The following is an 11,604-nucleotide window of genomic DNA, read 5'->3' as shown; positions in this document are numbered from 1 at the left end:
CTCCATGTTGTGTCATGTTCACACAGATGAAAGACGCCCAACGGCTGTTACTTTTGTTTTATTAGCTGTTGACCAATATTATGTGTTCTTTTTTTTTTGTTGCAAGGTAAACCGCACAGTACATCACAGAAAACTGATTGTGCAAACTGACCTCTTGCACTATGCTCTATTGAAACAACCATTTCAGTAAATACTAAAACATATTGACATTAAAAATTTGTTAAAAGCTATGAAAGGCACAAAGATGGTGCTAAGCTCAGGTCTGTGCTCATCAACTCTAGATCTTCTCCAGCTCTTTCAGCAGCTCTCCGAAACTCGTGACGTACCACGAGGACTTCTCCTTCACCTGCTGCCGCACCACGTTCCCCCCGAACCCGATGAACGCGCTCTGGAAAGACATGACCGCAGTGCAACTTAACCTACGACTCCAAGACCAGCCTTGCTGCACACTTTTTAAAGACAAATTTTAAGGATTAGTTCACCTCAAAATGAAAATTTCCTAATAATTTACTCACCCCAATGCCATCCAAGATATCCATGTCTTTCTTTCCTCAGTGGAAGAGAAATTAAGTTTGAGGAAACTCAAATTTGGATTTTTCTTCTAATAATGGACTTCAAAGACCTTTGAAACTGCATTGATTTGGACTTCAAAACGCTGGTTGCCATTTAAGTCCATTATTCGAAGAAAAATCCAGAAATGTTTTCCTCAAAAAAACTTATTTTCTCTTCCACTGAGGAAAGAAAGACATGGATATTTTGGATGGCATTGGGGTGAGTAAATTATTAGGAAATTTTCATTTTGAGGTGAACTAATCCTTTAAGGCTTTTTAAGACCTGAAGAAATCAAGATTAATACTGTATATCAGGGGTGTGCAATATTGACAACAACAAAAAAAATATCTCGATATTTTCACAGTTTTGTTGATAATGTGATTGTGTTTTTGTGCTGGTACAGTGAGTCAGCTGTCAACAACAGGCCTAAACCAGCCAAAGACATTCATATTATTCATAACCTATTAGCTGATCAGTTCACAGTAGTGAACTGAATATTTGCCACATTACATTAGTTTCCAGGGGCATTTTCACCTATACGAGGGCATTTTTTCTAAACTTATTAGATGTGTGCATCACATTTTATGTCAAATTCTAACATTCAAATTAAATTCTATTAGAATAATGATTTCATTTGACTGGTAACAGCCCTATATTATTATCAACATAATCCATCTTTGCAGTGCAGATGAGACACAGAAGCAGCATTAATATATTTACACTATGTCTACAATAACATTATTAATGCTATGAGATTGTTTTTGTTTTTTAATTCAATATTTTAAGTATGAAATGATTTCTAATTTTAACGTTTTAATTAAAGGGTACTTTAAATATGAAACTAAAACAGCCAGTAGGTGGCAGCAAGTCACTGCCTTAAGTGAGATGAGGGAGTCATTCGTTCAACCGGCTCATTCATCCGGGACAGAAGCAAGTGATGGGCCATCGAATCATTAAACGAATTCACTATTGGTTTCGACTTTCGATTCCCAAGGCCTCGGAAACGATTATTTCTGAAATCAATTCCCAGCTCTACTTACAATTGAACTGACATTTACCCATTTTTTTCTCCTTCTCTCCCCTTTCACCCGCAGGAGTAATGCTGTCGTAAATGACGTGAATTGTCATGTGAACAAGCAAATCCACAAAGATAGAATGAATTAGCGTAGATATTCTCTTTTAATAATTTAATTTGGTGAAGAATTTAGATACATCTAAGTCAAAGGGTGCTTCTCAATATCCCTCCTCGTTCCTCCGTCCTGTGACCCGGAAACCGATCAAGCTCAGCCATCTTGAAGGACATCTCAGTTCTCTCATTGCACCGCGAGGAGGAGTGAGGATGGAGGAGTGGGGATGGAGGAGTGGGGATGGAGGAGTGGGGATGGAGGAGTGAGGATCGAGGAGTGAGGATCGAGGAGTGAGGATCGAGGAGTGAGGATCGAGGAGTGGGGATCGAGGAGTGAGGATCGAGGAGTGAGGATCGAGGATGGAGTGAGGATGGAGGATGGAGTGAGGATGGAGGATGGAGTGAGGATGGAGGAGTGAGGATGGAGGAGTGAGGATGGAGGAGACAGGAGTGAGGATGGAGGAGACAGGAGTGAGGATGGAGGAGTGAGGATGGAGGAGTGAGGATCGAAGAGTGGGGATCGAAGAGTGGGGATCGAGGATGGAGGAGTGAGGATGGAGGAGTGAGGATGGAAGATGGAAGAGAGGATGGAGGATGGAGGAGGATGCAGGAGTGAGGATCGAGGAGTGGGGATTGAGGAGTGAGCATGGAGGAGTGAGCATGGAGGAGTGAGCATGGAGGAGTGAGCATGGAGGAGTGAGGATCGAGGAGTGAGGATCGAGGAGTGAGGATGCAGGAGTGAGGATCCAGGAGTGAGGATCCAGGAGTGAGGATCCAGGAGTGAGGATCAAGGAGTGAGGATCCAGGAGTGAGGATGCAGGAGTGAGGATGCAGGAGTGAGGATGCAGGAGTGAGGATGGAGGAGTGAGGATGCAGGAGTGAGGATGCAGGAGTGAGGATGCAGGAGTGAGGATGCAGGAGTGAGGATGCAGGAGTGAGGATCCAGGAGTGAGGATGCAGGAGTGAGGATGCAGGAGTGAGGATCCAGGAGTGAGGATCCAGGAGTGAGGATGCAGGAGTGAGGATGCAGGAGTGAGGATCCAGGAGTGAGGATCGAAGAGTGGGGATCGAGGATGGAGGAGTGAGGATGGAGGAGTGAGGATGGAAGATGGAAGAGAGGATGGAGGATGGAGGAGGATGCAGGAGTGAGGATTGAGGAGTGAGCATGGAGGAGTGAGCATGGAGGAGTGAGCATGGAGGAGTGAGCATGGAGGAGTGAGGATGCAGGAGTGAGGATGCAGGAGTGAGGATGCAGGAGTGAGGATGCAGGAGTGAGGAGTGAGGAGTGAGGATCCAGGAGTGAGGATGCAGGAGTGAGGATGCAGGAGTGAGGATGCAGGAGTGAGGATGCAGGAGTGAGGATGCAGGAGTGAGGATCCAGGAGTGAGGATGCAGGAGTGAGGATGCAGGAGTGAGGATGCAGGAGTGAGGATGCAGGAGTGAGGATCCAGGAGTGAGGATCCAGGAGTGAGGATGCAGGAGTGAGGATGCAGGAGTGAGGATCCAGGAGTGAGGATCCAGGAGTGAGGATGCAGGAGTGAGGATGCAGGAGTGAGGATCCAGGAGTGAGGATCGAAGAGTGGGGATCGAGGATGGAGGAGTGAGGATGGAGGAGTGAGGATGGAAGATGGAAGAGAGGATGGAGGATGGAGGAGGATGCAGGAGTGAGGATTGAGGAGTGAGCATGGAGGAGTGAGCATGGAGGAGTGAGCATGGAGGAGTGAGCATGGAGGAGTGAGGATCGAGGAGTGAGGATGCAGGAGTGAGGATGCAGGAGTGAGGATGCAGGAGTGAGGATCCAGGAGTGAGGATGCAGGAGTGAGGAGTGAGGATCCAGGAGTGAGGATGCAGGAGTGAGGATGCAGGAGTGAGGATGCAGGAGTGAGGATGCAGGAGTGAGGATGCAGGAGTGAGGATCCAGGAGTGAGGATGCAGGAGTGAGGATGCAGGAGTGAGGATGCAGGAGTGAGGATGCAGGAGTGAGGATGCAGGAGTGAGGATCCAGGAGTGAGGATCCAGGAGTGAGGATCCAGGAGTGAGGATGCAGGAGTGAGGATGCAGGAGTGAGGATGCAGGAGTGAGGATGCAGGAGTGAGGATGCAGGAGTGAGGATGCAGGAGTGAGGATGGAGGAGTGAGGATGCAGGAGTGAGGATGCAGGAGTGAGGATGCAGGAGTGAGGATGCAGGAGTGAGGATGCAGGAGTGGGGATCGAGGAGTGGGGACCGAGGAGTGAGGACGGAGGATGCAGGAGTGAGGATGCAGGAGTGAGGATGCAGGAGTGAGGAGACAGGAGTGAGGAGACAGGAGTGAGGAGTGAGGAGACAGGAGTGAGGATCGAGGAGATGGAGGAGTGAGGATGCAGGAGTGAGGATGCAGGAGTGAGGAGACAGGAGTGAGGAGACAGGAGTGAGGAGACAGGAGTGAGGATCGAGGAGATGGAGGAGTGAGGATGCAGGAGTGAGGAGACAGGAGTGAGGATCGAGGATGGAGGAGATGGAGGAGTGAGGATGGAAGAGTGAGGATGGAAGAGTGAGGATGGAAGAGTGAGGATGGAGGAGTGAGGATGGAAGAGAGGATGGAGGAGTATGCAGGAGTGAGGATGGAGGAGTGAGGATGGAGGAGTGAGGATGCAGGAGTGAGGACGCAGGAGTGAGGACGCAGGAGTGAGGAGTGAGGATGCACGAGTGAGGATGGAGGAGTTTGGATCGAGGAGTGAGGATCGAGGAGTGAGGATGCTGGAGTGAGGACGCAGGAGTGAGGAGTGAGGATGCACGAGTGAGGATGGAGGAGTTGGGATCGAGGAGTGAGGATCGAGGAGTGAGGATCGAGGAGTGAGGATCGAGGATTGAGGAGTCATGAGACACAGGGGTTTCCTATGCGGAAGTGTTTCAATTTTTAAATTATCCGCCACCTTCACATTGGTCACAATAATTTTAATTTATAATTTACCTTTGCAGTTTATATAAACCAAACATCTCACATATTTCAACAGGGTATCTTGCTTCATCATTATTTATTTTGAATTTCTTAAATAACCAAAGTAATACAACATAAGGGTAGATCCTTTGACGCGGTGAAGTGACGCTCGAGTGAGTCAAGTATTACATAAAAAAGCTTTCATGCGATTCCTCCGTCCTAATTTCCTTCCCTCGTGTCCTACAGGTGGAGCTGAGATGCGAAGAAAGGAAGTGAGGATATATTCAAATTTGTTTATTATTATAAACCCCTTGAGATGTATCATCTCGTTTTCGAGGGGGTCCCAAATAGGATGCAAAAATGAGGATTGAGAAGCACCCAAAGTGTCATCTAAAATGTAAGACCTCTCAGAAGTAAAAATAAGACTTGAACCGCGGGAACCGTCCTAGCGGATCAGGGCCAGACGGAGAGTAGTGGAAGTTGGAGTAGTAATGCACAGAAGAAGTCACCCTCACTAACACAGGTGACCGGCTGTAGTGTAGCTTGTCTATTGATCAGGCCCACAGAGCATGCAGGTCCGGGTGGATTGGGGTGTGTCTGGTGAAGTACTCACCGCAGGAGGACAGGCCTCCAGATCAGTGGCTCCGTCTCCGATCATCACCACGTTCTCGAAGCCGTACTGCTCCTTCAGCATGCGGATCACCGTGCCCTTCCCCCCCGACTGCGCCGTGGGCTGAGCCTCGTCGAACCCTGCGTACTCGCCTGACAGAGCACAACACACACCTCATCAGTTACTCGCCTGACACAGCACAACACACACCTCATCAGTTACTTGCCTGACACAGCACAACACACACGCCTCATCAGTTAAGACTTGTTTATACTCGACGTGTCCGCACGAGCGCGAGTCTCCACTGACTGTGCGCGCACCTCCCAAAACGGACGAGGCGTTTATACTTGACGCGCTCGCCGTTGTGCTATTCTTTGAAACGACAGGGGGCGAATCGGAGTAATTCTTCTGTAATCCAGTGGCTCCAAACCCAGTCCTGGCGCCCCCCAACACTGTGCGTTTTCTTTGTCTCCACAATCAAACACACCTGATTCAAATCATCAGCTCATAATCACATGGGTTAATGAGCTGATGAGTTGAATCAGGTGTGTTTGATCAGGGAGACAAAGAAAACACGCAGTGTTGGGGGGGGGCGCGCCAGGAAAGGTTTTGGAACCATTGCTCTAAACCACCAGGCATTAGCAGTGAAGAAGTAGTTTGCCGTTTATTAGTAGTTTATTAATTGCTGAAATTCATATATATATATATATTTTTAAAGTAATAAATGCAGTAGGTTTATTGTACTTTCACTGCATGTAAACTAGTAAAACAACAGAAGCCTTATTGAAGAGTGTTTAAACCTTAATTTCATCAGCAGGGCTTACTTCTGCTATTGTAGGCTTATTTTGTAAATGTCAGCAGTTACTTTAGACAAGTGCAAACTGGGTGCTTAATGCAAATGTGTTCCTATTCACAAAATGATAGGATTTTATGGTCGCCCATCAATGCAAATGTGTTCCTATTCACAAAATGAGAGGATTTTATGGTCGCCCATCAATGCAAATGTATCTGTGTATAGAAGGATCATAAACATGCAGACAAAGTCGCTTCGAAGTCGTTCATCTTCGGATGCGCCACCACGCGCGATGTTAACAAAAAGTGCCGTACACACCGCCAGGCGAAATGGGGTCTTGTGGACCCAACGCACACGACCGCCCCCACACTGCAATGACGTCATTTTTGCCGTACGCACCTTCGCGCTCGTGCGGACACGTCGAGTATAAAAAAGGCTTTACTCGCCTGATGCAGCACAACACACACGCCTCATCACTCACGGGCTACGTTTACATGCAGCCAACTGCACAACATATTGCAGGCATTACTGAGACCGTCGGTCGTAAAGATGGCGGCGCAAAGCTACAGTGACGTCATGTGACCCGAACGAATTAAAAAAGGAATAAACCACCCCTTTCAATCCGATCGAAATCTCATTGGGATCGATTAAGGCATGAAGGCTTTTCAGTCCGATTGCGCCGTCAACCCGATTACTAGCGGATTATTTGGTTGCATGTAAACGTAGTGCCAGCGGCCGCATGAGCCAGCGGCAGGACGACGCCTCTTACCGTTGAAGTAAAACTTGAGGCGGTTAGCGTAGACGTGGTGCAGGGGAATGTGGAGCTGCGACGCCACGTGTTCAACGATGCAGCGGAAGCCACCGGAGATGAGGAAGACCTTCACACTGCGCTGATGAAGACTGTCCACCAGCTCCCTGAGGACACACACACACACCGCGTCAGCACAGCTGCACACACACACACGCGCGCTCAGCGCACACTGGTCACGTGTACTTTACAGTGTACTTCATTTTACTGTCAATAGCATATAATGTGTAGTGTATAGTGTATCTACTATCTAGTGTACTGTATAGGGTGTAAAGTGTAGTGCAAATGTATAAAAAGTGTGTGTAGTGTGTAGTTTATATACTGTGTATAGTGGTGTAAAGTAGTGTAAATGTATAAAAAGTGTGTGTAGTTTATATACTGTGTATAGTGCATCTAATGTGGTGTAAATGTATACAAAGTGTGTGTAGTTTTTAGTGTATATACTGTGCATCTAGTGTAGTGTGCATACAGGGTGTAAAGTGTAGTGTAAATGTATAAAAAGTGTGTGTGTGTAGTGTATATACTGTGTATAGTGCATCTACTGTAGTGTGCATACAGGGTGTAAAGTGTAGTGTAAATGTATAAAAAGTGTGTGTGTGTAGTGTATATACTGTGTATAGTGCATCTACTGTAGTGTGCATACAGGGTGTAAAGTGTAGTGTAAATGTATAAAAAGTGTGTGTGTGGTGTATATACTGTGTATAGTGTAGTTTGTATAAATATTGTGTGTAGCGTGTTTGTAGTGTATATAGCAAATAAAGTGTAAAACTTTATTAATAGTGTGTGCACAGTGTATATTGTATAGTTTTTTTATAGTGTATATAAAGTGTATAGTTAGTGTACATCTTAATAGTTCTGTTGGAAACCTTAGTTACTGGTGCCATAAACTATTTAATAAAAAAAAGTATCAATAATATTGTTACCTTTATGACAGTTATAACAAAGTTAAGTTATAGCAAGACTATAACTTATTGTTACCTTTGTTGTATGTGTATCGTTTTGTGTTGTTACATTCACAAGTCCTTCAAGTCAATGAAGCTGAAAGACTTTGCAAAAGCGGGGCTAGAGTACCTGATCCCTGGCGTGAGCTGCGGCGGGTGGTCCGTGAGCAGTTTGTTGACCTGCTCCCTTGAGCACTTGATGATGGACAGACGCTCACTCAGAGCTGTGTGGAATGAGACAGAGCCGCCCATGGCATTCCGGGTCCTGCGGACACACAACCACAGGGGTGCGCTCTCAAACCCAGTGCTATGTGTGTTTGAGCAATGGCTAGGGTGCATGTGTGTGTGTTGCCTTGTCCAAATACCCACACTTGCGGTCTTACTCCCTGTCGCGTGCACGCGCTCTCAAGTGAGCAAGACTGTCCCATGTCTTTAAGTGCAGTGCCTTTAATGCACACTAAACCCACACTATCTCTAGGCTAAGCGTATCCCATAATGCATTATGTTCGGCAACTCATGCGCCACGAACTCGCGAGATGTCGAGGAAAACATTCCACTGTCATTTAAATTAATTAGATGCATATAATTTGGTAGTAAAAACATAGTGTTGCACATTGTATTGGTGCAAAGATGAGTTTTTACAACATTTGCATTTTGCAACGGTTTTTATTACTTAATTAGAAGCACCAGAATTGTAAATTAACAGAAATGAACAGAAAATGTAGGAGTTTATTTTAAAATGCAGAGTATTTAAAATATAATAAATAAAAGCTCTTCAAACACTTGCATTTGTTTAGCAAGTTAAGCGTGTCCCATCAAGTAATCAAAAGTTCTACACACATTTGCAGTCTTTACGCCTTTAACACTAGGGCCAAATAGAGAGACAAGTGATCAAGTGCAAAGACCATTTTGGACAAGGCGTGTGTGTGTGTGTGTGTGTGTGTGTGTGCTGACATCTCTGTGACCGCGTCCCCGACGCCGCAGAACTTCGCGAGCTCGTCGATGCCCTCCTCGCGGATCACGGTGCTGTCCACGTCAAAGCACACGGCCTGCGCGCGCCTGAAGAGCTCCTGCGCGTGAGCCGCGGTTGTCATGGTGAAGCCTGAGCGACAGGAAACAGGAAACAGGCAGTCGTGGTGACGCCACTACAGCAAGAGCTAGTAAACATCAGCAGGAGCCGCTGAATTACGACACAACACGAGCCTGCGTGCCAACTGCGTGTTTAGTATGCAGCAGCACTCGCGCTCGTGTACACAACAGAGGCAGTGAAGCATTAAATGCACGCATTCATTCATCTGGACGAACACAGAGTTGTTGCATCAGCTGGTTTGATGCGCGAGCCGCCACCGGGAAACACGATAACACAAGAATTTGAAGAACTCATTCAGAATTAAGATAATATTCGAACACTTTCCACACACACAAAAAAACAAGACACTTGACACGTTACGAGGATTGCGACTTCGCTGTCTTCACTCTATTGTAGTAGCGGCTTACCTTAATGCGCGCGGATGAGATTCCTCTAGACTGTCACGAGCTAGTTCAAATCTCCGGCAAACTGTTTCTGTGCGTGCGCTCAGTCATCTGCCATTCATTACTACTGAGATCACGGACGGAGTCAGCCAATCAGATCACACTCATGTCATTCACATACTACTCTGATTGGTCAGTAGTTTTCCTAGCTATGACGAAACAGGTCAAGCGAATACTCATTCAGAATAAAACCACAAAATGATAATATAGTACGGTAGTAATGATGTCATAAAAACAACATTTATACCAATATCATTCCTAAATGTCTTTTTTAAAACGTTTGATCTATTAACTCAGTAAAACTAAATGAATGTAAAATAATTATAAACAATAAATTAAAGAACTATTTTTACATTTGAACTGTACAAAACAAATAAATAAAAACTACTACTCGACCTTGTCTATGTTTTTTATTACGTAATTTCTAATTTGGAGGAAGGCACAGACATCACACGCAACGCACACATTCTCTCTCTCTCTCTCACACACACACACACACACACACACACACACACACACACACACACACACACACACACACACAGTATGAGAGTATGTCCAGACCTGCACTGAGCCCCGTCTCATGCGTGGGACGGCCCGTTACCCTATGATGACAGGCTGGAATGAGGATCATACTGTCATTTGTTTGCACTGTCACAATATACAATTCCTCTCTCAGAAAGAGCTTTGGTGAACTACAGACCTCACCCGACCTGATCTGTGCTAAAAAGATCTTGTTTTTACAACTCTCCCTCCTCATTTCCTAATGATTCTCCGTGTTCCCTGTCTCCGTCCATTCAAGGGTAATTTAATCAATGTTCAACTAATTAAATCAGATACGGGTTAATTCTAGATCCCTTTCAACAAAACCATTCTTTGTAATTGATATGATTACAGACTATAACCTAGACGTGCTGTGTGTGGGCAGCAATAACCGAAACAAGCAAGTACAAAAAGAAAACCACAGAGACTAATGAAAAAATATTCATCCTGCATCCACATAAATCAGAAAGCTTTTTAAACTACTCATGACCACACTCTTACTAAAATTCGTTGTATTTGTTGTGGTAAATTTTACTAACTTGTAGAATTTATAATAGATTATCTGTTCAGGAAATAGATTTTTCACTAAAGATTTATATTACAACTGTGGTTGTAAGGTTGCAATTTATCATTGCAAATGCTATAGATAAAAAAATAAAGAAAATAGTTAACATTAGCTTTATGGTAATGAGGAGCCATCAATGATCTTACCCTTAATATAACCCTGCTAGTTGAACCCTTAAAGTCCCCCTGTGGGGAAAATCCAGATTTTAATGTTGTTTATGTCTATGTGGTGTTTTTAATATGCTTTAAGACAAAACATGTGTAAATTCATAATTCGACAGCATTGCTGAGTATTTTCTCCTTAAAACTGCAGTGAACCAAAGACAGTCTCAAAAACACGGTGTGAAATCGCTGGTGTTTCTGACGTCACAAACCTGAACAGGATGAATCATGTAGAACGCGACTCTCACAATATAAACCCTTCGATCAGAAGTGACAAATATTGAGATGTACTCCGCTGTAACCCGTCCTGAAGACACCGGCTGTGCAGTGAAGATTGGGGAGCAAGAGGCTTTCTAGCCATCAGAGCGAGTTAGGGAAACTGGAAACCACGTCACACATGCCAGACTAGCGTGCTGAATGTTATTAGAGAGTGCGTGTCTTTTGCCAGTTCTGTTTATTTTAATTTTTTATCAGTTTTGCCTGTTAATGGCAACTGCATACATTTTGGCACAGGTGTGCATTTCTATTGGAATTTTACCATTTCACCACCATTTCCTTTAATAAATCCTTTAATAAATCTATTTTTCACTAGCAACACAAAATACTTCCTCTCAGTGCCATTTGGACAAAAATTTTCCCATCGAAATACATTAAAAACAGCAAATTTTAATCGCAGGGCCATTTAACTATGTAAATGATGCAATCTTTGTTAAAAGGCTTTTATTTGGTTGGAAAAGCTTCAATATAATTATTTTTTTAACAGATGCCATTTTCTCATTTCTGGTCTATAAAGCAAATATTCACTTTATTCCCGTTTTCTGCTTCTGCATATTATAGAGCCATTGGAGAAATTATGCAGCGATAATTGTGTGGGTGTGTTGATATGGATGTCATGGTTTGTATGCGTGTAATATTTGAGAGAACTATGGGATCAGTATCCTGCCAAATGTATTGCGGCCATGGATAAAAAAAAAAGAAGCTTAAAACAAAAATGTAAAAACACATGTAAAAATATATTGCACAAACTGAAAAAAATTATGCAAAATTATCAGAA

At 44.5% G+C, this 11,604-nt stretch overlaps 1 protein-coding gene across 2 annotated transcripts; it reads right to left on the bottom strand.

Moving 5' to 3' along the window:
* Positions 1-42: 42 nt before the first annotated feature.
* On the bottom strand, positions 43-9,367 carry psph (phosphoserine phosphatase). Of its 2 annotated transcripts, XM_077207550.1 has the most exons (6): positions 9,246-9,367; positions 8,703-8,850; positions 7,879-8,013; positions 6,769-6,914; positions 5,210-5,358; positions 43-388 (listed from the first exon to the last, which is right to left on the bottom strand). In XM_077207550.1, the coding sequence occupies exons 2-6, from the start codon at positions 8,840-8,842 to the stop codon at positions 278-280; spliced, it is 681 nt and encodes a 226-aa protein (XP_077063665.1). In that variant the 5' UTR covers positions 8,843-8,850; positions 9,246-9,367; the 3' UTR covers positions 43-277. The 2 variants fall into 2 exon arrangements, with proteins under 2 accessions (XP_077063665.1, XP_077063666.1); XM_077207551.1 differs by lacking the exons at positions 8,703-8,850; positions 9,246-9,367 and adding an exon at positions 8,118-8,241.
* Positions 9,368-11,604: the final 2,237 nt, after the last annotated feature.

Source organism: Siphateles boraxobius, unplaced genomic scaffold, assembly GCF_051911475.1.
Source record: "Siphateles boraxobius isolate OS27281-9 unplaced genomic scaffold, OSU_SipBor_1 6, whole genome shotgun sequence".
Taxonomy (NCBI): domain Eukaryota; kingdom Metazoa; phylum Chordata; class Actinopteri; order Cypriniformes; family Leuciscidae; genus Siphateles; species Siphateles boraxobius.
The sequence above is the reverse complement of the archived record's forward strand: the minus strand, read 5'-3'. Positions and strand labels throughout refer to the sequence as shown.

What these genes read in the sequence shown, in the direction of transcription:
- psph (XM_077207550.1), bottom strand. Translation starts at nt 8,842, where the DNA reads ATGACAACCGCGGCTCACGCGCAGGAGCTCTTCAGGCGCGCGCAGGCC. An exon ending in GGGGACGCGGTCACAGAGAT is followed by an intron (nt 8,014 to 8,702) that starts GTCAGCACACAC and finishes GTGTGTCCGCAG; the next exon opens with GACCCGGAATGCCATGGGCG. An exon ending in TGGAGGCCTGTCCTCCTGCG is followed by an intron (nt 389 to 5,209) that starts GTGAGTACTTCA and finishes ATGTCTTTCCAG; the next exon opens with AGCGCGTTCATCGGGTTCGG.